We start from the raw sequence: 27,591 nt of genomic DNA on the forward strand, positions 1-27,591 counted from the left end.
ATTCTATTTAAAAAAATTTCTTCAAAATCTTTGGATTCGGCATTAAATAACCTGAAAAGGGTTGATATGCCGTAAAACAAAACAATCAACCAACCAACCGTAATGTTTTTTTTTTGTTTTTTTTTTTGCATTATTTCGTAAATTAAATGAAAAAAAATTCACAGAAAATCATTGACATTCTTGGTTGTTTCCCCTTTTCTTATGTAGAACTCTTCCATAACTGAAAACAAATAATAATCAGTTTCCATCTAAAGTACACACGCGCTAAATATTTTTAACATAAAGTACTAAAAATACAAAAGCGGTTCCACGTATATAAAACACAATAAGAGATTTTGAGAGCAATTTACGTTGACTTGAAACAAGAATTACATTGAGAAAATTCGTTTTAATTATTATATTTTTCAGTGTCAAATATTTTTCAATGCGTTCAACGTATTTCTCCGCCGACTGTCTAGACACGGATGTCATTGGTAGCCAGCTTTATTAGGGGAGGGACAAGTAGGCAGGGCTGAAAATCGTCACCTTAGCCATGTCAGACCACTGAGCTGAGGATCCACAGCGTCATGTCCTCTAGTTAAAACTCTAAACATTGATTATGACTAACTATATCATGATCGTTGTCACGGCTATCGTTGGCGGCTAATTTGGTCACGGCGCAAGGGAAGCGAGAGCAAGCATAGGAATCGCACATACACACACACGCACTCACACGCACACACACATACACACAAGCGCGCACACACACAGAGACACATACACATTATAACACGTGTTCACTCACTCAAACATACACGTGTACTCACTTAATAATGTATGCACTTACATACATTGATATGCATACACACTAGTGTTGGGACGATTAATCTGAATCTGAATCAGGAATCAGAAAAATCGGAACTTTTGGGGGTATCGGAATCTGTATCGAAATTGGAAAAATTTGTGACAATTTTTCGATGCCATAAACGATTCCTTTAATTATCTTTCTTTTTTTTTTAATTCTGTTTAAAACAAAATCTTACGCTACTAGTTGTAATAATAAAAAATAACAAATATTTATCTACCGAGTATTTTTACGTTTGAAAAAGTATCCGCACATTTAACACGTATTTTTATGGTAATCGGGTAGGGAGGTGGGGGAAACATTTTATAGTTAAATAGTTAGAGATTTAGAAAGAATCAGAATCGGGGAAAAATTGGAATATTCCTATCACTAATACACACGTACTCATACATGCATATGGAACCTTATAAACATAGATACGCTAACACACACACACAAACACACAGACACACACACACACACACACACATATATATATATATATAACTACTTCATTTACTCACATAAAATTAATATACGAAAGTATAGATTTATGCGTAAACTTTAAGTATTTAGACCATACTATGACCACAAAAGTACATTCAACAATAAAAAAACACCGTATAAAAACAACACTAGCGAATAAATACTGGGAACTCAAAGAAAGCGGACATTCGCCGGTAGTCGAATGGAAAATAATAAGACAAGCTACCACGTGTAGACATTAAGACGACCCATGTAAATTATGCCTTTATGAAAAATTTGCTATCCTGTACTTTAAAGAACCCCAAAATATATTAAACTGTAGAAGACAAATAGCAAATAACTGTGTTCACAAAATAAAACTTACTCTAGGATAGCGATACAAAATAGCTTTAAAACTAACAAAAACAATAGAAAATAAACAAATAAATAAATTAAATAAACATGAATATACATAAACGATCACACATATATGTATGCATATATATATGTATATATATGTGCATATATGTATGTACACATATGTATATTTATATATATATATATATATATATATATATATATATAAGGAAAGGTCTGCCTTAAACCACTAACATAGTTCTAAAACAGATCCTTTGTTCGATAAAATGCATGCCCATTTACTGATAGGAAGGGGCGCGGTGGATACTAGAAAGCTGATTGGCTAACTAAAATCCTCAACAGAAGAGAACCATATAAAAAGGAGAAACAACCACAGAATTCGCGCATAAGCTGACGAATCCTAGAGTGGATGAAACGCCGAATATTCAGTGTAGCTTAATCGCCATATGTATTTTATAAATTACTATATATATATATATATATATATATATATATATATATATATATATATATATATATATATATATATATATCAGTACACATGTCTACACACTAAAACACGACTGTTTACAGAACTCAATACATATATAGCACGGTAGGATACTCCAATAAAATGCGAAGAAAGGAAAACGAAAATTGGTGACTTCAGCAATTGTGTCAACTATACAAAGCTTTCAATCACTACGGAACAGCAGAAGCAACTCAATGTTTCTTAAGCCAGTGTTTTTCTTTTTCAACCCCAAATGAATAATGGGAATAACATTTTTGCTATAATTTCGTTATGTTTTGAGATTCATACAAATAATATCTATAATATAAAGCAGAACGTCTCTGTGTGTGTCTGGTCACGAATAGACTCCTATATGATTGACTATTATAGAAAATTGATCACATATAATGATAGAAGATGTATCAAGACACAGGAATGGGTATGTTTGATCTGGCATAATGATAATTCATTAAAATTGTGGGGTCTGCGAACGCGCCTGGCCTCCATAGAATGGAAACAGGCACAGATTTTAATAAAGACTTTTCATAGCTATTTGCGTAAATATACTTTGATAATTATGTTTCAGTTTGAAGAAATGTGTAATAATAAAATTATGGGGAGTTCGTTCGCGCCTGACCTCCATAGAATGGAAATATGTCACAAAGTTTAACAATGTTTTTTTTTAATATAGATCCACAGAATATTGTGATAAGTGTTTCAGTGTGAACAGGTATGGTATAATAAATTATGGGGTCTATCTATTTTATTTTTACTTTCATCATATTTTGCTTTGGTTTTGATATCCCCAAATTCGAAGCTATCTCTTTACAACTCTTCCTTTTCATAACCTATCAGACTTCCATAAATCAGAGTCCATTTTCTGTAGGCTGTTTTTGAACACAGTCAACGACGGGTACATTTGTTAGTATATATATATATATATATATATATATATATCAAAAATGGTAATTAGTAAAAACCTGAAGAAGGTGCTCAATACTATTGCAGAGCAAACATATATTTTTTTTATTTTATTATCGTTTTATCTGTTTCGGTAACCAAACAGATAAAACGTTAATAATAATAATAATAATAATAATAATAATAATAATAATAATATATATATATATATATATATATATATATATATATATATATATATATACACGCTAGATCACCGTAGTTAAACAACGTTTGACCTGGTCAGTACTAAGTGGGTGACCATTTTGGGACTTCCAGATGCTGTACGTCTTTCCGCTTATCTCGGCATTGTTTCCAGTCGTCCTGAACTTCTCCATGCCACTGGGCCCAATTTAAGAGCATTGTGTTGAGGATTGCGCAACTCTTGCCTTACAATTTCACGCGCAGCTGCCTCTACAAGGGGTATCCTTTGTCTTTCGAGACTGAACGGAGGCATCTGATCAGATATATATATATATATATATATATATATATATATATATATACACACACATTATTTTAAAATATTTATGTATTTATATGCTCTCTAGGCTGATATTTTTCTTGTACAATAAAAAGTCCCAAGTTAGACATATATAACTAATGAATTAAAGATTCATTGGTTATTCTCAAGTACACACACACACACACACACACACACACACACACACACACATATATATATATATATATAAGTGAAAGTGTTTGTCTGTATGTCTGTCTATGTAAATTTCCCTATAAAATAACTCCGTCAACTTTCAGTCTAAAAGCTCGAAATTTGATATACAGGGTAGTGAGATTTGAGAAAATCTTTGTAATCCGTTTTCGGCTAGAAATTTGGCTGTTAAGATGTCAAAGTTCAACAATTTCTACCTTTGAGAACTCTACCATACTCCTACGCCAATTTTTGGTCTAAACACTTGAAATTTTAGATATAGGGGCCTTGGACATGGATCTAACTTAATAATTTGATTTGAGCCCAAAACAATAAATGTTAAGGGATCACATTAGGGTTCAATTTTTTTTTAAATCACCTCTACGGTCTCTTCCAAATTACTAAAGACAATTTCTGGTCTAAACATTTGAAATTTTACATAAACGGTATTCAAAGATAGGGCAAGCTTTTTAATCGGTTTAGGTCGAAAATTTGAGCTACAAATATATAAATCTATGTATGTATGTTTGCATGTCTACATAAAACTTTTGACAGAGACAACGGATTTTCACAAGATCAGAATCGTTTTGAACCTCGATCCTTCAGACGACAAATACCGAAAAATTGGCTAAAAACATTAATTTCTTCACTCTCAACTGGGCACTTGTCTACAGGGAGGTGTTGCTGTTTTCGCCGATATTTTCGAAAGTCATCCCCTCTTTTCGATCCTCTAGCCTTAATTTAAGCCTACGGCACTTCCGTTTTGGCAGTGGTCGTAACAGCAAAGACGTCACGTTCTTTACACGTTATTTTCCTCCTTAACGGTAACGGGTTCGTACCACACACCTCCGAACACCCGGGCAAGGCCGGGCACCCATGCTAGTAAAATATAAAATATAAAACGAGAATTGCAATTCATATCTAATGTCGGTGTGATGCGAAAATTAAAAAAAAAAAAAGATTTATTGTGCAAAAGTACTTTTTAGTTAATCATGTTATATTCTTCAAAATGTGATGTTATTGTTAAATAAATTATTCGTGAACCTTTTAAAAGTTAGTAACTCATAAATGTTAATAGTAAAAAAAAAAAGGTTCGATTATGACTATATTCCTCATCAGTAGCGAAACTGATGCATCTTATAAAATAAGATACTCCGGTGTAATGGGTAGCAGTCGTAGTACCTGTCAATAAGATCGTGCAAATGCCGACAGCTTTCTTTGAATAAGACAATGAGAAACTGGAATAGCGCCTGGGACTACTAAAGTAACCGAAGACGGGGGTTCGCTTTGATTTGTAATCTACATTTTGTTATGTGAACTACACATAATATTGAAATTAATACGGTAGAATACAAAAAAAAAACTAAGGTTAATTCAAACTATGAGTTATTTCCCTTGTGTTTACATCACACGTGACAAAACAAACATGGCGAAATCATTTTTGTTGTTGTTGTTGTTGTTGTTGTTGCTGTTGTTGAATCATGGAAATACGTATTTTATGTGATATTCCAGAAATATTTACCTAATTGTGACATGATAGGTAGATAAAAAATGTTTTAGTAGAAATTGACAAAAATAGTAAGTAGTTATCATTTGTTTTTTGTTTTTTGTTTTTTTTTAATAAAAACTCAATTTTTTGACTGTCAGATTTCGCTCCAATAACCAAGAAAACCCCATATATTTTCCTTGTAAATATCAAGTCAAATTATTACTCTTATAATCTACATATGTTTTCCTTGTTGATATCAAACCAAAGTAGAATCTGTAGAATGAGAGACGAGATAACGTTCAAGACCTCGGGAGAGACGTGGAGAACGTTCTAGATCACGTGGGTGACATCACGGCTGTAACGATGAGAAAATATATGTTATTGCTACAAAGAACAGGCGAGTTGGAGTTATTTCCTATTCTTTGTCTTGGTCTTCTTTTGTGACTGAAACTGCAGACAACGTAACATAGTTTACATATATTTACCTTGTAGACATCAAGCCTGGTACAATCAGATAGCCGCTGGAAGACCCTGGGTGTGGCAGCAGGACTTGGCGCTGGCCCACGAGTCCAAAGAGACCCCAGCTTGGCTTCAGAAGGAGTGCTATAACTTTGTAGTGTGCTCTCACTGTCCCCCCTCCTCCGACATAGACCCGCTAGACTACTTCGTTTGGTCACACGTCGAGAACTTCATCAACATGACCTCCCACAAAACCAAAGTAAACCTGATAGTTGCCATTCGCTGAGTATTCGCCGAGCTCCCGCCGGTACTTGTGGAAAACGCATGCTCCCAATTCTGGATCCGTATCAAGGCGGTGACTGAGGCTCAAGGGGCTACATTGAATAGATGTCATCTCAACTACATAATCAAGTTACCTGAATTGATTTTTTTCAATAAAAATTTTAAAATAAAGCTGTAGTGTTGTTTTCTTTAGAGAGACAACATTATCGTTTCACCTTGATTTTGGCTAGATGAGGGTTTTTTTGGTGTGTGTGTAAAAGATTGGCGAGGGGGTGACCACAGATTGAAGCTCAGTCGAACCCTTGCTATGAAAATAACGATAGAGCAGAGACAGACTCGCAACGTCTCTTCTGTCGAAAAGAGGTTGCAGAGAAGAGAAAAGAGCATTTCCTACTAGATTATGAAGTCGGTTTAAACTCTCTCAAGGCAGAATAATATGCTTCTAGTAGCTCCTGCCCAGATGTGGCAACAATACTCCATCCTAATACTTACTTGGCTCTTATACCGGTAGAGAATTCCATGGACCGTGAAATATCTGCTGGAGCGGTAGAATGATCCAATCATTTTTCTAGCAACCTTAGCAACGGATTTGATGTATGTGCTCCATTTCAGATCAGGAGTGAAGACCAAGCCAGTAAGCTTATCCAAACATGGAGCGTTCTCAAGGCGAGGGTCGTTAATTCCAATAGGGGCCAGATGTGAGTCAGAGCATTGTGGACGGAAAGATTTTAGATGCATTAAAAAAGATTTTAGATGTATTAAAATTAACCAGCCACCTTTTTCCTCATTGCACCATGCGTCCAAGATCAGAGGAGAGAGAATCGAGAGATCTTAGTCATTTCCGGCTTTTGAAGTGTTGCCATACATGGTAGTATCGTCTGCATTAATGTTTACGAACTATCTAAGCTGTATGTTGGAGATTTTTTTCTTTGTAGATATCAAGTCAAATTAGAACACGTACTGTGTAGATAATTTTCTTCGTAGATATCCAGCGAAAGTAGCATCCGTACGTTTAAACGTATTTTACTTGTAGACATCAAGCTAAATTTATATTACTTGTATTTATCGGACTATTGTTTTCATTTTGAGTGTTATTTGTGCAACGTTTCCGTCGGATCAGCCTTCGACCGTCCTCAGGAATGTTGGTTGTTATTGTGAAAAGAAAAGAGAAAAGTTACTGGTTCCATAGCAAAGAATACGAAAAATATATACAGAGCCAGTAACTTTTCTCTTTTCTTTTCAGAACAACAACCAATATGACTGAGGACGGTCGAAGGCTAATCCAACCGAAACGTTGCACAAATAACACTCAAGATGAGAACAATAGTCCGATCAATACAAGTAATATAAACAATCAGCACTTATCTAAAAAAATAAATTCCGAACTTTAACTTCAAGCTAGAAATTATTGCCTTGTAGATATCAAGCCAAAGTAGAACCTGTGTGATGTAGAAATTATTGCCTTGTAGATATCAAGCCAAAGTAGAACCTGTGTGATGTAGAAATTATTGCCTTGTAGATATCAAGCCAAAGTAGAACCTGTGTAATGTAGAAATTATTGCCTTGTAGATATCAAGCCAAAGTAGAACCTGTGTGATGTAGAAATTATTGCCTTGTAGATATCAAGCCAAAGTAGAACCTGTGTAATGTAGAAATTATTGCCTTGTAGATATCAAGCCAAAGTAGAACCTGTGTAATGTAGAAATTATTGCCTTGTAGATATCAAGCCAAAGTAGCAGCTGTACGGTGTAGATATATTTCCCATGTAGATATCTAACAAAACCGACATCAAAGACAGTTATGCATAAAAGACGAACACCCAATTCGTTTATTTGTACGAAATGGAATGCAGCAGGTGCAATAGGATTCGAACTCTGCATGGCCGATCTCGTAGTCCACAACAGTATCTATTGGGCCAAACGTGCACCTCCGTATTTAGATTCGATCTGCGTGACTCACGTACCGCATTGATTAAGGGTATTAACACGGGGAAGAGATTATGTTTAGGAGTAAATATTTGTCGCGAAAATTGAATGCTTTTTTTTTGTTTTTGTCTTAAATAGCGCATGTAGAGCGGGGGCTGTGTCGGGGGCGACAGCTAAAAGGTGCATAAGACTCCGACAATCAGGCACCACCCACGCTCGTTAGCACACACCTACACGCACGTTTGTTTGTTTGTTTTTTTGTTTGTTTTGTTTTTTGTTTTTCTCGCGAGCGCCAACCTGAACCCCTCGCCCGCGTACGTGCACCCACATCTAATAATACTTATGTTAAACCCTTCTTTAAGTTCGCCGAGATCGGCTTGAGCGGAATGCACTCGATTGACCCCTGTTCGAGCCTCAGATCAACAAGAGAGAATCCAGATGATTGTAATCGCCATTAATTTTATTATTTTAATCCGAAATTTGGCGTCGTAAAACTTTGACATGCTTATTTTTTTCTTACATTGCAGACACCGTCATCATTCGCTAGTCTTTTATAACTGCAACACTATATATATATATATATATATATATATATATATATAGAGAGAGAGAGAGAGAGAGAGAGACAGACAGACAGACAGACAGACAGACAGATACACAGAGACAGGGGGAGAAGACAGATAGACAGACTAACTTATATGTATATACGTACTAGCAAGCCGCTCTTCGTTGCCTGGTCTTAAAATACACTTAATATGATTTTTAATTCATGTAGATTTCGTATTCATTTTTATGAAGACAATTCTGCATTACTCATTATAGTGTACCACATACAAAGTAGAGATTTGAACAGTTAAAAAAAAATAATAATAAAAATATGACTTGGATGTCATCATCTAGTATTGAAACCAAAATATCAAACGCCCCAGTCTTATTTTTTTCCGTCTGAGCTAACAAAATATGGATAAGAAAACTTTAAAAATTAACCGACTTTAACGTATAAATGTATATTTGCATATTCGTAGAAGTAACACGTTTAGTCGATTTACATCTTCCAAGTTCATTGTTTTCTTTTTTCTATCGGATAAAAAGCAAATTGAATTTGTTCTACAGGTCCAAATTCTCTATAAATCGAATTTCAAGTCTGTAGACATAAGATTGACAGAGTAGTTTGATAGAGATCGTTCCGCACACAGACAGACAGACCATGTCACTTATATATATATATATATATATATATATATATATATATATATATATAGACTAGGAGGTAACCTGGCGTTTTCCAGTTGTACAATACTCTTAAATATGATATTTTAATTTATGCAGATTTCGTATTTATTATCTTGCTAATACTCTGTCGATTATTATATTGTATCCAATATGTAGTAGTAATTTCAAAAGTTATATATATATGTATAGTCATCCACATACAGTACTGTTTCGCTGTTTCACAACTAATCAATGCGGCTAGACAAGTAAATGCTTCAAGCCAGGATATCCACAACTAGATAACTTTGCAGCTCACACTAGCCATGACAGCCCACAAATCGGAAATCTAAAACTCGAGTTTCGCCCTCCTTTTTGGCTCAGCTGTTAGACACACCCGAACTCGGGATTTGAAACCCGAGCCTCTAGCATTATGTCTAACTGATGAGTCCAAAATGAGAGAAAAACTCGAGTCTTAGACTTCCGGTTCGTTGGCTTCCATGGCTATTGTGAGCTGCGACTTTGTCTGGCCGTGGGAATAATCATATATTCTCTCACATTCTTAAGGTGAATTTATATATATATATATATATATATATATATATATATATATATATATATATATTCAGAATAATGAAATAGAATAAATCTACTGGTATGCAAATCCTGTGATTATCGGTCTTACAAAATATGATTAGAATATTTTATGTAAGACTATCCCAGCTTAATAAAATTGCTCAATATACTAGATAGAGCAAATAAATCATAATTTAGGAATTAAAAATTTGTGATTTGAAAAAGTGAAATTTCAGATATAGAAATTTTATTGTATGCAAGGCAAAGAATACTGTATAAAAAAATATATTTCCTTAACCCATGAGTTTTCGATATTTATACATCTCCTTGAAGGAAAAATATTAGCAAATATTATAAAAGGTTTGCACCTGATTTGCTAAAGTTAATAAACATAGAAAATTAAATTAAATGTTTTTAAAGCTTTTAAATCATTTTCGCTATATAGGGTAAGGGAAACTGGATATTGATTCAGAAAAAAAAATATTGAACTTCAAATCAAAAGTGTATGCTAAATCCTATAATGGAAGCTCTTGGTATTCGGCAGGTAAAAAGATCCAACGCGTATTGTAATAAATCCAAGGAAGCTGGTAACAATCCTATATATACATATTTCCACAGTTTTTCTGCTCCCGGTGAACGCCGGTTCATAAATCATTCGCTATCCTTTCTTGTTCAAAATTAATCGGAAATCAATTCGTTCTTTTGTCTCATTTATAAATCAAAGCAACATGCATTGAAGTGAAAAATTAATATTACAGGTTCGTCGGTGACCGTTAAATTTGATAGGACCACGAGACGAGTCTTGGTGGCTAATTGCTTTTTTTTTTTTGTTTCCATGTTTCATTTGGTAATGTTTTAAAACCTGTTTGCGCCTTCTCCAGTGTTAAAGTATGCATACTCCGGTTCAAGCATTTCCGCCGGAAGTTACAAAATTGATTTATTTTGTATTTACTTTATAATTTTGATAACGATAATAATAATAATATGATGATGATCGTCCTCATTATCATTTATAATGTGCGGAAAAAGTATGTTTTATATATATATATATATATATATATATATATATATATATATATATATATTGATATATTATTATTATTATTTATTATTATTATTATTATTATCATTATTATTATCTCCTACTCCCCATTATTATTATCTCCTACCCCTTTTTTTTCTCGTACTTCTTCTAAAGCATTTCTTCCAAATACTAACAACCATTTCTGTAAGGTCTGGCGAGGCTGCTGGATCGTAAACATGGTCTAACATCCGAAACATATGTAACCAAACAGATAAAACGGTAATAAAACACATATTTGCTCTGCAATAGTATTGAGCACTCTCTTCAGGTTTTTACTAATTACCAGTTTTACCGTATATATATATATATATATATATATATATATATATATATATATATATATATATATACACTTTTTCCGCATATCCTAAATGATTACCTTTAAAGAAAGGTAGCACGAAATTCTTTCGGCTCATCATGGTATTAACTTAATTTTCCTCAACCATTTTATCATCCTGAAGAAGTCCCCCCGAAAATGGGGACGAAACGTTGATATTTTTTAGTGCTATAGGTTTTTCTTTCCTCTTTCCCCTAACTTTATACACACGCATATATCATTCAAACACTGCCGTATTTGAATATATGGTTAAGTATTAGGTTTACTCATTTAGAACTGCTTTAAAGCTTCACTCATTTTGCAATCAAATTTCAAACAATTTTTATAGTTCATATCTCACCTATTCGGCTATATTTTGAAATAAAAACTTTCAATTTTTGTTCATTAAAACTAGTTATAATAAAATTAGTTCTACTCAAAAGACTTCAAAATAAATAAGGAACGTAATAGACGATTTCTTCTGATTGACTGTTCGTTACTATAACAACTTTTTTAACATTGGCGTTTTAGAGACGATTTCTTCTTATTGGCTGTTGGTTACCCTAGCAACTTTTTCATCGTCGACACCTTCATAAATCATAGCGGGAATGTCGCTCGCATGCCATTTTATTGGGGTTATATAGAGAGAGTTAACAAAAGTGATCCTCTTGTCCGTGCTAGGGTTGATAATTTTTCGCTTACGACGTCGCCCATTAATTCTGTTTCTCTCTTTTTTGTCCTTTCTTTCTGTTTATTTACTTAATTACGTCTTTTATTTGATTTTTTATTTAGTCAATTTAAGAAGTTGGTAATAACACAAAAAAAAATATTATTATAAAGCAAAGCCTGGAAAAGTAATGGATTACATAGAGAAATGCGAGCATGAAAAGTAATATGGCTAAGATTAAACTCAGAAAAGTAAAAGGACTAGCTGTTAAAACTGGAAAAGAAAAAGACAAAATATTCTGGTAAAAAATATAATAACTTAATAACTTTAAATATTGCAGAAAAAAATCAATTTAACATTATATAATCAATTTTTAATGCTATTTTTACTAGAATATATTGCTCTTTTCTTTCCAGTTTTAATAATTAGTCCTTTTACTTTTCTAAATGTAATCTTCACCATATTACTTTTCATGCTCGCATTTTCCTATGTAATATATATATATATATATATATGTATATATATATATATAGAGAGAGAGAGTGAAATAAAAAGGAACAAACCGTATTATGTGTTCATCAACGTTTCGTCTTTATTTCGAGACTTCCTCTGGATGAACGAAATAAAGACGAAACGTTGATGAACACATAATACGGTTTGTTCCTTTTTATTTCTCTATTTTGTCGGAATACTATTTCCATTATTTTCATCATATATATATATATATATATAGAGAGAGAGAGAGAAAGAGGGAGAGAGAGAGGAGAAAAATAGATAGATAGTATAATATATATTTATATGTTTTATATGTAAATAGTGTTTTATATGTATTTATGCAAGTATGTGCGTGGTTTTAATGGGAACTAGTATACGTGCACACACACATACATACATATGTTAAATACGCGATCCTTTGAACACCTCACAATCACATCCATATTGATATGGCCCATTAAATTTAATGAGATAGAAATACGGCCATTTCTTATCCAGTGCGAATAAGTGTAAACCAACCCCTGGGAAGAAAGCTATTTCGTTTCTCTAGCAATGCTTTTCCATCGAGAATCAAGTCATGCCTCATAGATCTCATTGTATGGCAAAACCTCGATGTGTGTACTGGGACTTCAAGTTATTTTATTACGATAGGAACAACTCGTAAATGAGACACTTCTTTGTGTGCTTAGACAGTGGCATAGTTCCTAACCGGTATGCTTTTTTTTTTAAGATGGCGTCCAAGACAGTACATTAAAAAATAAGCATGAAATTGTTCATCATTATTTTTACAATTGACCGAATCATTTTATCTAGTAGACGAGATCAAACCAAGTTTTAAAAATGACGACTAAGCTCTACAGTTCAGATAGAGTAAAAGCTATTACTAATAGAGATCTGAAGCTGGCACTGAACTATTACTATAAATAAATTATCATTTCAGGTTACTATACAATTTCAGAATAATCTTTATTCTTTTAAATGCTCAAGTCGGGGGAGAAGCAGGCAGTGTAGTATTCTGTTGTCATTTTACCATCCTCCAAAGCATAAACTCTTCCGTTTTTATTTTTGTTGTTTATTTTTTTACAAGGTGGTCACCACTTATCAAGGCCCGGAAGTCACTCGGGGATAAGGGTTATTGCGTGTACAGTACGTTACAGTATGTTGAGATTTGATAAAGTGTCTACTTAAGGGGGCGGTGCATTAGGTATTTGTTTATGTTGGACTTGAAGACATTAGGTATTTGTTTATGTTGGACTTGAAGACATCCAAGTTGTAGTCGGGTTTGTCGGGGATATTCACGTCGAGAGGATACAAGGACTTGTAGTTTGTCATCCACCATTAAATTTCGCCATAATATTCCTAAATTAATAGAACTTGTTAGTACGAATAGAAGGGTTTAGTGGCTTTACTTCTAAAATTTAAAATGGCGTAATGGAAACCTATTATAAGGTATTTACAGCTTCTCTGCCCATTTTCGGGCGTTAATCATGTCAAAACGCACTTTATTTCCTTTTGACGGATTGATTGTTGCTATTTCTTCTGATGAGTTAAGGGCAAAATAGATTCTCTAGTTGCTATAATAATTAAATGATTGGGCTTGCGCTCTGAAACAGATACTGTCAAGAATTGTAAATGTCAACTGAATTAAAGGAATAAGTTATAAATTGTAAACATCATGAACTTTGGAATATAGACTTTTGTCATTCATTCACTATATATATATATATATGAACGTGGCTTAAAGGCTAAGGTATGTGAGTGGAGAGTTGCATGTTTTGGTTTCGATTCTAGCTGATGTCACCCAAGTATATATATATATATATATATATATATATATATATATATATATATATATATATATATATGTGTGTGTGCGTGTGTGTGTGTGTGTTTCTGCAGTTTTGATCTCACTACTATATATTAAGTTTGATGTAATAATCACTAGAGAATTGTATCTTCAATAATAGATACGTAATCTGCATGAATTAAAATATAATATATAATCGTATCTTACAACCGGGCAACGCCTAATAGTTTTATTACAAAAATACTTCATTTGTGCGATGTGAAATAGCATATCAAATTCAGCAAGTTTCCACTCTGAGCTTTTTCAATACGTAATTCTTATTTTCAAAGGCTTTCTATTTCTCGAACCACCTGGTTTATTCTGTGTTTTTTCTTTTCGACAGATCTCTCGGATGTCGACTCGGAACCTGGTTTTCAGGTGAAACGCAAGCAGCGGCGCAGTCGCACTACTTTTACTGCTGATCAGTTGGAGGAACTGGAGAAGGCCTTCGAACGCACCCACTACCCAGATATTTATACGCGCGAAGAGCTGGCACAGCGGACGAAACTGACCGAAGCCCGCGTCCAGGTTTGGTTCAGCAATCGGAGGGCGAGATGGCGGAAACAGGTGGGCAATAATCAATTGGCAACACTGAACGGACTACTTCCGACACAAGGCGTTCCAGGGTCACACTATGTCCTTCCGCCAGACGCGGGCTACACGCTGTCTTCTGCTCAAGGTAATTGGCAGATGCTTCATATTTCTAACATTTCTTCTATTTACTCTTTACAGATGCGTATGCATACGCTTATGCCATTATATGTATATATTTAACAAGCAGGACCCGTGGAAATTCCACGGGATGAGAACTACATTTAATCAACAAATATGTTTTGATAAAACTGATATGTTGCTGGGTCGCGCGCAAAAAAAAAAAAAAAAAAATAGGGGATTCTTTTCCAGAGAAAACCAATAACACGCAGCAAATGAAAATAATGTCCATTGTATTTTAAATACTGAGCTGATCAAAATGAGATAAACTAATACTCAGAAGGTAATATTGTGCTACATAGTTCAATACAAATAATTAAATAATATCGTAAGAGACAACGTTTAATTCATTCCTTCAGTCCAGCACCTCTTGGCAGACAATGTCTTACAGGTTCCTTTCTCATACCATTAAAACAATAGTCATATATTATTACATATTGTAGGCTAGATCAAAGGGTGATCACTCATATTTTTGTCCAAAGTTGCCAGATTGACCTTTTTTAAGGCCAAATTTCGCGAAGTTGGTCTTTTTTAAAAGCAGTTTAGTCTTCAAAACTAGTAGTTGATCTTTCTCAAAGCGTAACGTACGTACTAACTGAGGAAGATACAAGCAGAATATTGTATAGTTGGATGGTATAAATATCAAATGCTTTTTTTAATTATTAGATCCTATGTTGATAAAGAGATGTTCGATATTATAAACATAGCATCTGGACAAATTAAAATGATGAAAAATAAAATTAACATCATTTGCAGAGTAAGGACCGTTCTATCGTCGGAATTTTCTGGACACCGAGAGATTCCGAAACGCTGAGGCAATGAAATAGTAGCCGCTAACCTAATTTAAGAAAAAATGCATCTGCTATCATTGATTTATAATCAGAAAACACTAAATATTCATATTGATTTGAACAAAAAAATCACAGAAAAGAAAAATATCATATAAAACAAACAACAAAGTTTTTAATTTACTATCAATTGTTAAAAATATTTTTTCATGAAATTTTATTGATGATTTTTTTATTTTACTTAAATTTTAATTTTCTTCAAGTTTCATAAAATTTCCGATAATTATTCATTGTATTTTTTTCGTAACAACAAAAAATATTGCTTACCTATTTTTAATTAATTTTTCATAGAATTATCTTCATAATATTAGAAATATATTTTTTCTTTGAAAAATTGTCCAGTAGTTGCGCAAAAAGAAAAAAAAAATCGCGAAGTTTCGTTCGGCACCTTTCGGCGTTTTACGTAAAATTAACTGAAAATTCTGACGATAGCATGGTCCATATTCTGCATGCCCATTGTTTATAATCATAATCAAATATTAAATGTTTTTAATAATGTACCCATTATTTATTTGTTCATCAAATATTGAAAATAAGGAACATAAAATATGTGTTCCTTATTCTATGGAGTTTACAAAATTTCGATTTTCATACTCAGATGAAATACCTAACAAAATAAAAATGAAATATTACTAGTTTGCATAAATTTGAAAACATTTAAAGTAAAAAAAACAATGTTCGTAGAAATTATTTAAAATAGTTGAGGAAAGTCAAAAGTCTATAAAAGGTAACGTAAATAATTCCCCTAAGATGCGAATCCAGAGTCAAATTATAAATAGAAGCATCTTGCAACGAACCTGAATTCCTATGGTAAAGTAAAAAAATATATGTTCATTTGAAATTAATTAAATTAATTAAACGTACTATATTATAAAAATTAAATTATATATGTATATATTTATATACATAAAATTAACTCCAAATATATCGGCAAAATGAACTTTCAAAAAATATTTTGGAAAAGTGCTCGATACAACGTAGGGCTTTATAAATAAATCAAATTATATAAACAGTCTATACGGATTAACCTACGAGGGGCGTGCAATAAGTAATGCCCCTAGCCCACTTCCAGTTGTCTGATCTAACTGAAATTTTGCATGTGCAATGATTTATATCTCTACGGGTTATGTGGCAAATTACAGCTCTGAACTAATTTTGGTTTCTGTTTTACAGGTGTTTGAACTGAGTCAGGTGTGAAATGGAGCCTGTTGAATGTCGAGCAGTGATCCGTTTTTTTTTTTAATATTTGAAAGGGCGCACACCACAGGAGACTTTTGATGAAATGAAAGAAACTTATGGTGATAATGTCCCATCATATGACCTTGTAAAACATTGGCATCGTGAATTCAAACATGGCCGGAAGTCTGTGGAAACAGCTCCCAGACCTGGTCGACACCCTTCTGCCATTGATAAGGCATCTGTCCGTCAAGCTGAGGCTGCCATTTTGGAATATCGGCGCATTACCATTCGCCAAATACCCCAAGATGTCAAGATTAGTACAGGATCTGTGGAAACTATCATTCATGACCATTTGCATATGGATAAGGTGTCTGCCAGGTGGATTCCCAGGTTGCTCACACCATTCCAGAAGCGAGAACGCGTCGAGTGCTCGAGGATGAATTTGGAGATGTGCCAAGAAGATGAGTCAAAATTTTTCAAAAGACTGATTACACAGGATGAGACTTGGGTGCATCACTATGATCCAAAGACCAAAGCCCAGTCAATGCAGTGGAAGTACTTGGACTCACCACCTCCAAAGAAGGCAAGGGTGCAGCCCTCCGCTGGCAAGGTCATACTCACAGACTTCTAGGACCAGGACGGTGTAGTGATGACAGATTTACTGGCAAAGGGTACCACAACTACAGGAGCCTATTATGCTTCACTTTTGAGGAAATTAAGGGAAGCTATCAAAATCAAGAGGCGAGGCAAGATCAGCAAAGGTACCCTCCTCCTGCAGGACAACGCTCCGGTCCACAACTCGCATGTCGCCAGATCAGAAGCACGGTCGTGTGGTTATGAAATCCTTCCCCATCCTCCCTACTCTCCTGACCTTGCACCTTCTGACTTTCACCTCTTCACAGCCACGAAGTTGTTTTTGAAAGGAAAGCGTTTCCCAGATGAGGCAGCCTTGATTTCTGAAGTCACGTCGTGGTTGGAGGACCAACCTGTGGTGTTCTACAAAAACGGTCTCCAGAGCTGCATCAAACGATGGGAGAAATGCATACCTCTCGGTGCTTCCTATATAGAGAAAGACTAAAACTGTGCCAAGTTTCGTTGCTCTACTGCTATGGGAAGTGGGTCAGAGGCATTACTTATTGCACGCTCTTCGTACGTTTCGATGTTAGTGCATCACTACGAGCCTGCGAATTCAACTAAATATTGAATTGCCCCTAAATAAATAAATAGAATAAACAGACAATCAGCCAGTAAAATTAACTTCTTTCCAATACCGTAACTATATATATATATATATATATATATATATATATATATATATATATATATATATATATATATATATATATATATATCACTACAAACGGCCATCTGTTTCAGTCAATTTGACTTAATCAGGCGACCCTGGACTATTTGACGCTATAGAAAAAAAGGAAAAAAGCGACCGAATGTACTGTTTACCTTCGAATAAAAAAATATTTTGCTCTTGTTATCGAGCATTATCTAACAACATCGTTGTATTCATTAGTCCCTACTTTTGAACACCTTAAACCTGGATATATATATATATATATATATATATATATATATATATATTATTTAAGCTATTTTTCACGTGTTTTTTTTTTGGGGGGGGGGGGTATTTTTCAGATTTTTAAAAGAACTTTCAACGTTTATTTTTCTGTTTTCTTTTTCGTTTTTGTTTTTCCGATTTTTACATTTAACATCGTTCGTTTGCCTTACTTTAGTTTTTTTGTGTTTTTTTTTTCGATTAGTTTAAAGTTTTTACTTTTTTTTATATAATATTTAATTTTTATTTAATATTTAAAAATATTTACTTCGCTTATTCTTATGTTTTGATTACCCCACCGCCCGAGCACACACACACCTCTAAACACCTGGGCAACGCCGGGTACCCCCCGCTAGTCTAATATATAAAGGGTAAAATGGGCGCGAGCGTTTGTGTATGTACACGAAAGGTTTTTTGCATCGGGCTTCTCGCGTCGGTTAGATTCTGCGAGAAGTTTTCACATACTTCCCAGATCGTAATATCTCGCATTCGCAAACAGACACTGTCTCTGTCTTTTGGGGATCGAGTTAAACAAAATTCTCACTGTGCCGTCGCCTTCAGTGTTTGTTTGTCTTTTTCGTAAAAATAAAGCGAAACTATTGGAATGCAACCGCCTGGCCTTCGGACTAGGTAGTATCTGTTCTATAATTGGTCCTTGGTCAATGTAGGGGAAACCCTTCATACTGAGACAATTACTATTTATTTGGATACTGCCAGAGTGCCTCCTTTTGGTGAGAGCTGTTTTTCCTCCAACATTAAAAACGATTTCTGTGTTTAATTTGCTTTCGTGAGAGGTTTAATGCAACGCCATTTCTGCAAGTCATCTTTTGTTTTTAAATTTGAATGCGTTGGACTTTTGGTTGCGTCATGGAGTAGCGGTAAGACATCAGATTTTCTTTCACTTTCTTTTCTGCCTTCACGTCATGGGTTCGAGCCTGTCTGCCTGCCTGCCTACTCTCACTGTTTTTTATTTATTTTTTTTATTTCATTTATTTATTTTATTTATTTTATTTTTTTGCTCAACACACACCTCCAAACACGCAGGCAACGCCGGACACCCAGGCTAGTATGTAAATATATCAAAGAGTTTTTTTTTATTTGAAATACGATTTTTACTTATGTTCGATATTATATAAGCTCCAAAAAATAATAAGTAAAAGATTTTAAAAGATGAAAACAGATGTGTTTATGATTATTGAAAAGCATTGACGTCATCTTCTCTGTCAACGCTGAACTCATCATTAGTTGATCTAACCCCACCGCTCTCCTCGCTTCATTCAGAAATCTCTTCTCGCTTATTTTGTCAATTCTTTTGCCCACCCATCATAGAATGACACATACCTACTCCACTCCGACAATGCAATAATACCTGACTGGAGCCAGCGACGAGCGGCTGTCTCATTAAGCCGAGTCGAGCAAACCTTTGATCTCACACCGACCTGTCGACTCGGTTTGTCGTCAACTTCGGCTTGCAACTGAAGCTGCTGTTATATGGTAGCCATCGTCTGCAATTGATACCTGCTACATTTTCCCTATTTATTTGCCTCTCCACAAGGTTATATTTAGACACAAGGCCCCTCCTTCCCTCCGAAGGTACATCAACGCATACTACCGCCAAACATCAGTAACATCATCTACATGGGACAAATGCCACATCTGCTATACTCTTCCAAACCCATGCACACACGTACTCAATATCATGGTGTCTCTCTCTCTTCTTTTTTTTTAATTCTTATTCTCATTTTCTTAATTGTTTAAATCTTAGAAGAGTTCCCGATGTGTAGCTAATCGATGCAAGTCTGGAGATGTAAAATAGTTTTCGTTGGGTAGCTAATCTGTAAAAGCTTACAGGCGCAGAGCAAAGATTTTTCTTGTGTGGGCACAAAAAATTATGTACGGGAATTCTAACAGATCTTGAATTTTTATGGAGTGATTCCGGTTTCTGGTTGGTTGCTAGCAGAACGTGGCTCTATTCAATTGGTCAGTGTTTATCGCCAATGTCTATAAATAAAATTTTCCAACTTTTTCTAATCAATCCCCCTATTATTATATACAAAATATTGCAACACTCATTCACCCCCAAACGAGACATACTGCCACTTAGATGTAAGCAGCTACTATTTGGGGCCGTGTACACAGGTCATACTTCCTAATTGGAGGTTTCACTTGACCTCAAATCCACAAGAGTTTAGGCTATTGTTGAAGTGTTTTGTTCTCTGATGGCTGAGGTGTATTGTCCTGTGTCCTGTGCAGTTCTAAGAGATCCACTCTTCCAGACTTTGTCCTCTTACCCTTTGAGAAGAGGTTAGTTTATTGCTCATCTCCTGAAGTGCTCCTCCCGACCGTGTGTCCCATCTTTCCGCCGTGGGAGGGAGATAAACATATACTAAATCCTCCCTAACACACAGTTAAATGCATCCACATACACCATCATTTGCTGCACTGGTCTCTAAAACACACGCACATATCCAAGCAAATGAACAGGGAGTTTCCATCCCTTTTCCGATACAGTTGTTCACGTATGATTTTGTAAGCCAGAGTGCTCTTCGTCTAAGGCGATGACTTTATAAATCTCTACTTTCCCGACCTTGTGTCACATCTTGCTGTAGGTGGAAAGTAAACATATATTAAGCCCTCCAAAACGAATACATGCATGCACATACACCACCGCCTACTGCTTCCCCAATCACACAGAAACACGCACACAATTGCACACAAGTCCAAACACATAGACAGAGCTTATCCCTTTCTCTACTCCCCTACACGACAACAACGCAGTCATCTTCTTGTCTATCTTTTATCACCTGTCCTGTCACCGCCAACACCATAGCTATCAACATCACCAGCTTCATCATTGTTTTCTATCTCGCCCATTTTAGTCGACTTGTTCTGATCCCCACCCTAGATCCTTGCAGCTTTATATTGGCTTTATAAAACACACACAAAGATTTCGTCGCCATCTTGTTAACGACGCCACCACGGTTTTCTTTTCTTTTTTTTTTTTTTTTTGCTTTTGTTTTTAGTTTTTTGTTTTGTTCTGTTTTGTTTTCTCGCCTCAAGTTTTTATTTTTATTTTAATGGCGTTCCATTATTTATTAGCCCCGTTGTCGTTCGCTCATACCTGAATCTGGCTTATCTTCAAAAATGCCGAGAGCGCATGCCTATCACCGCCGTCAGTAAGAAATTAAACCGACATAATCCGTACGATCATCATCACTATAATCATAAAAAGAGACACCAACGTCTGTCATCATCATCATCATCATCATCATCGTCGTCGTCGTCGTCATGATCATCATCAACGTCAACTTGGAGAAACAATTTACAATACTAGACGACAGCGTCGTCATTCTTTTCTCTCCTATTTCCCCTCTTCTCTTTCTTACCGAATTACAAAAGCTTGTGACCTTGGTTTTTACACAATCTTTATGGTCAACCCAGATTTAAGTGGATGGGTGCAATCAGCGAAGGTGTTTTATCTTTAACCGCAGAAAGATTTGGGTAAACGTTAAATATTGCGGTCCGAGAACAACACTACTAAACTTTTATTGAAAAAATAAATTTAGGTAACTTGACTATGTAGTAGAGCTAACATCTACTCAATGTAGCCCACTTCAGCCTCAATGACCGTTTCGATACTTGTCTGAAACTGAGAGCATGCCTTTTCCACAAGCACCGGCGGGAGTTCGGTTGATAGTGGGGATTAGACTGGCTTTGGTATTGTGAGAGATCATGTTGTTGACGTTCTCGACATAATAGCAAACGAAGTAGTCCAGCGGGTTCAAGTAAGGGGAGGAGGTGGGACCAGTGAGCGAAGGGCACAAAATCGTAACACACCTTCTGAAGCCAAGCCTGGATCTCTTTGGACTTGTGGGCCGGCGCCGGGCCCTGCTGTCATGCCCAGGGTCTGCCAGCGGCCATCTGATTGCACCAGGGGATCACCACACTCTTCAGCACATCCAGGTACATTTTGGTGCTGACTTTCAAGTTTACTTCGAAGATGTTAGGGGGCATGATGTGGCCCTCACTTGAAACTATACCAAAGACCATAATCGTGGGTCGTCCGATGCGTTGAGTTGTGCCTTCAAGCGTTGCACCGTCGGGATTTTCCTTGTATGGGTGCTGGCAATGGTTCTGTTGTCATAACTTGGATCCGAAGAGAGCATGAATTGTACAGCGGCGCATCTCCAATCTCGCTCGTTGAACATTGTGTCTGCAATAAAAAAAAAACGAAAAACAAAAAAAAAAACGGTTTCATCTAACGGAAATGGAATTATGTCGTTTTTCCTAGGGAGGCAATTCATGCATGTAAAACCAGAAAAGCTTGAAGTGTGTCAACATTATGTTTCTACTTTCCAAAATTGAAAATCCAGCGAAGTTCTCTGCTGTCCACAGCACTGCTTGCTTCTAGCGATTGGTAATAAACTAACCTCTTTCTCTTTTATTTGACGTTTCTGAATTTTTGAGATGAGGATTGGTTATTAGTATTATTTGGATTCATCGGATTACTGTTCTCATCTTGAGTGTGATTTTCACAACGTTTTAGTCGATGTAACCTCCGACCTTGTTCAGGTGTATCTTGTCGAACTCGGGAATGTTTAGTCTGAACTCGGGAATTTCGACGGAATTCTGAGCAGAACCATGGATAGCGCGCTCTTATTCCGTCAACCATGACTGGATAGAGGTCCTAAGTAATTCACAATAGTATCTTTCGGTCGCCAACACTAAGAATTGAACATTCAACCTTCAGGAGAATATCACTTTTTACAATTGATTTTCCAATTACTCTATCCACTGCGCCACGGGCCCTTGCAGACAATTCTGGTGGCTACTGTAAAGTGAAAAAGAATCCGACCTTGAAAACTAAAAGGAAGCTGTCACAGATCCTCAGTGGAATAAGGATTTATAGCACCTGCAAAATACAGACAGCTAGTACAACAAATGATACTTTGATAAGTATGTTTTAACTTGTTTAAATGTTGTACTAGCTGTCTGTATTTTGCAGGCTCATCAGAAACAAATTTTGATTTGTCAGCCTAAATGATATTTGGGTCTAACTGTAAATATATATATATATATATATATATATAGTTCATGTATTCACCCATAATATTAAACTGTAATATAATACATTCATATTAGTTCATTTATTCTTATATTTTTGTGTGTGTATGTGTATACATCTATATATATATATGTATGTATATATATATGTGTGTGTGTGTATACACGTGTATGTATGTATATATATATACACGTGTATACACACACACACACACACACACACATATATATATATATATATATATATATATATATATATATATATATACACACACAGACACACAAAAATATAAGAATACATGAACAAATATGAATGTATTATATTACAGTTTAATATTATGGGTGAATACATGAACTATATATATATATATATATATATATATATATATATATATATATATATATATATATATATATATATATATATATATAAAGAGTCTGGTGATTTTTCCCGTTTTTGTTGACAGTTGGGAGTCCCTAGCGTATGATCGCAAGCAGTGGAGGCACTGATATACAGGGGCGCAGAACACTTTGAAGCAACCATAATAGACCGAGCAAAGCCTAAGAGAGCATGTAGGAAACCAATGAACGTTTTCTATGTCATGTCTGCTTGAGGGTGTGCAAGTCGCTGGCAGGACTGAAAAGCCATCTTCGGGCACATGGACTTTAAATGACTGAGGGAGTGACACTCATCTGACAACACATCGCAATCATCATATATGTATGTATGTATGTATATGTGTGCATATATATACATGTACGTATATATATGCATATATATACATGTATGTATATATATATATTTATATATATATATATTTATATATATATACATTTATATCAATGCAACTTTGTATGTGTGTGTGAGTTCGTTCCGTATAAACTCCAAAACGACTGAACAGATTTTCTTTATAATTTACAGAACTTTAATGTATAAGTCTGGGAGAGTAAAGTTTTGTCTCAGAATACCCCCGATAATTTACGATAATCGATAATCGAAACTGTTATTTCAATTTATCTATCATCAGTGAAGCCATTTTTTCCATGTCGTCGCTTAGCAACAGTGATAGAACAACGGACCGTGAAAATTCTACTGTGAGTAAGTTGATAGCTTGTTTTGGGTGTTTTTTTTGTTTGTTTTTTTGGGTGTTTTTTCGTGATCTGTAGATTCAAACTCCGCACGTAAATTTCTTAATTTTTTTCCTTAATTTCAAAGAATTTTCCAAGACTTGAAAATTTACGTGTTTTTTATTTTTTATTTATTTATTTATTTATTTTTGCATTACGTGGTCTGAAGGTAATTTTATAAAATAAACAGTAGGTTCTCTAGAGTGCAATGTAGAATAACATATATTTTTTATTAAGTTACTACATGGAGGCATGTGAAGCTTCCTTCCGGATGATTTCACGGATCTATAAAAATATAGGAGTGTGAAATATTCGTTGATCATCATTCAATCCAGGCAACGTTGTGTCTCCCCGCTAGTATATATAAATATATATATATATATATATATATATATGTATATATATATGTATGCATGTATGTATATATATATGTATGCATGTATGTATATATATATGTATGCATGTATGTATATATATGTATGCATGTATGTATATATATATGTATGCATGTATGTATATATATGTATGCATGTATGTATATATATATGTATGCATGTATGTATATATATGTATGCATGTATGTATATATATACAAGCATATATATATACATGCATATATGTATATATATGCATGTATGTATATATATATGCATGTATATATATATGCATGTATGTATATATATGCAGGTATGTATATATATATGCATGTATGTATATATATATATGCATGTATGTATATATATGTGTATATATATGCATGCATGTATATGTATGTGTATATATGCATGTATGTATATATATATGCATGTATGTATATATATGCATGTATGTATATATATGCATGTATGTATATATATGCATGTATGTATATATGTGCATGTATATATATATGTGTATATATATGCATGCATGTATATATATGCATATATATGCATGCATGTATATATATGTATATATATGCATGCATTTATACATGTATATATATGCATGTATGTATATATATGTATGCATATATATGTATATATGTGCATGTATGCATATATATGTATATATGTGCATGTATGCATATATATGTATATATGTGCATGTATGCATATATATGTATATATATGCATGTATGTATATATATATGTATATATGTATATGCATGTATGTATATATATGTATACATATATGCATGTATGTATATATATGTATATATATGCATGTTTGTATATATATGTATATATATGCATGTATGTATATATATGTATGTATATATATATATGTATATATATGCATGTATGTATATATATGTATATATATGCATGTATGTATATATATGTATATATATGCATGTATATATATATGTATGTATATATATATGCATGTATATATATATGTATGTATATATATGCATGTATATATATATGTATGTATATATATGCATGTATGTATATATATGTATATATATGCATGTATGTATATATATGTATATATATATGCATGTATGTATATATATGTATATATATGCATGTATGTGTATATATGTATATATATGCATGTATGTATATATATGTATATATATGCATGTATGTATATATATGTATATATATGCATGTATGTATATATATGTATATATATGCATGTATGTATATATATATGTATATATATGCATGTATGTATATATATGTATATATATGCATGTATGTATATATATATGTATATATATGCATGTATGTATATATATGTATATATATGCATGTATGTATATATATGTATATATATGCATGTATGTATATATATGTATATATATGCATGTATGTATATATATATGTATATATATGCATGTATGTATATATATGTATATATATGCATGTATGTATATATATATGTATATACATGCATGTATGTATATATATGTATATACATGCATGTATGTATATATATGTATATATATGCATGTATGTATATATATGTATATATATGCATGTATGTATATATATGTATATATATTCATGTATGTATATATATGTATATATATGCGTGTATGTATATATATGTATATATATGCATGTATGCATATACATGTATATATATGCATGTATGTATGTCTATATATGTATATGTATGCATGTATGTATATAGATATCTATATATATGCATGTATGTATGTATATATATGTATAGATATATGTATAGATATATGTATATGTATATATGTGCATGTATGTATGTATATATATATATATATATGTATATATATGTATATATATATATGCATATACGGCATAATCACGTTGACACACCGGTTCGCGACAGATCACCGAAGTTAAGCAACGTTGAACCTGGCTAGTACTTGATGGGTGACCATTTGGGAATTCTTGGCGCTGTATGTGCTTTCCGCTTATCTAGGCATTGTTTCCAGTCGTCCTGAACCTCCACTTGCCACTGGTATTCAACAATGTCGACTCAGAAGAGGTGTGGTTGGAGATTGCGCAACTCTTGCCACAAAAATTTCACGCGAAGGCCCCCTTACCGTGGGTATCCAAAGTCTGTCAAAACTGAAGGAAGCCTTTATATATATGCATGTATGTATGTATATATATATGCATGTATGTATGTATGTATATATATATGTACGTATATATATATGCGTGTATGCATATATATAGGCATGTATGTATATATATATATGTATATATGTATGTATGTGTATATATATGTATATATGCATGTATGCATGTATGTACATATATGTATATATGCATGTATGCATGTATGTATATATGTATATATGCATATATGTTAATATATGTATATATGCAGGTATGTATATATATGTATATATATGCATGTATGTATGTATATACATGTATATATATATGCATGTATGTATGTATATACATGTATATATATATGCATGTATGTATGTATATACATGTATATATATGCATGTATGTATGTATATACATGTATATATATGCATGTATGTA

At 33.8% G+C, this 27,591-nt stretch overlaps 1 protein-coding gene and 1 pseudogene across 3 annotated transcripts in view; both read left to right on the plus strand.

Moving 5' to 3' along the window:
* The window catches only part of LOC145297537 (paired box protein Pax-7-like), a 405,080-nt gene that overhangs the window by 324,113 nt on the left and 53,376 nt on the right, over window positions 1–27,591 (plus strand). For all 3 annotated transcript variants that reach the window (XM_080143496.1, XM_080143507.1, XM_080143516.1), the window contains one exon: window positions 14,463–14,798. In XM_080143496.1, the coding sequence (XP_079999622.1) occupies window positions 14,463–14,798 (336 nt within the window). The remainder of the gene's footprint in view (window positions 1–14,462; window positions 14,799–27,591) is intronic.
* On the plus strand, window positions 26,878–26,994 carry LOC145242194 (5S ribosomal RNA; annotated as a pseudogene).

Source organism: Euprymna scolopes, chromosome 2, assembly GCF_053919585.1.
Source record: "Euprymna scolopes isolate OS-2025 chromosome 2, ASM5391958v1, whole genome shotgun sequence".
Taxonomy (NCBI): Eukaryota; Metazoa; Mollusca; class Cephalopoda; order Sepiida; family Sepiolidae; genus Euprymna; species Euprymna scolopes.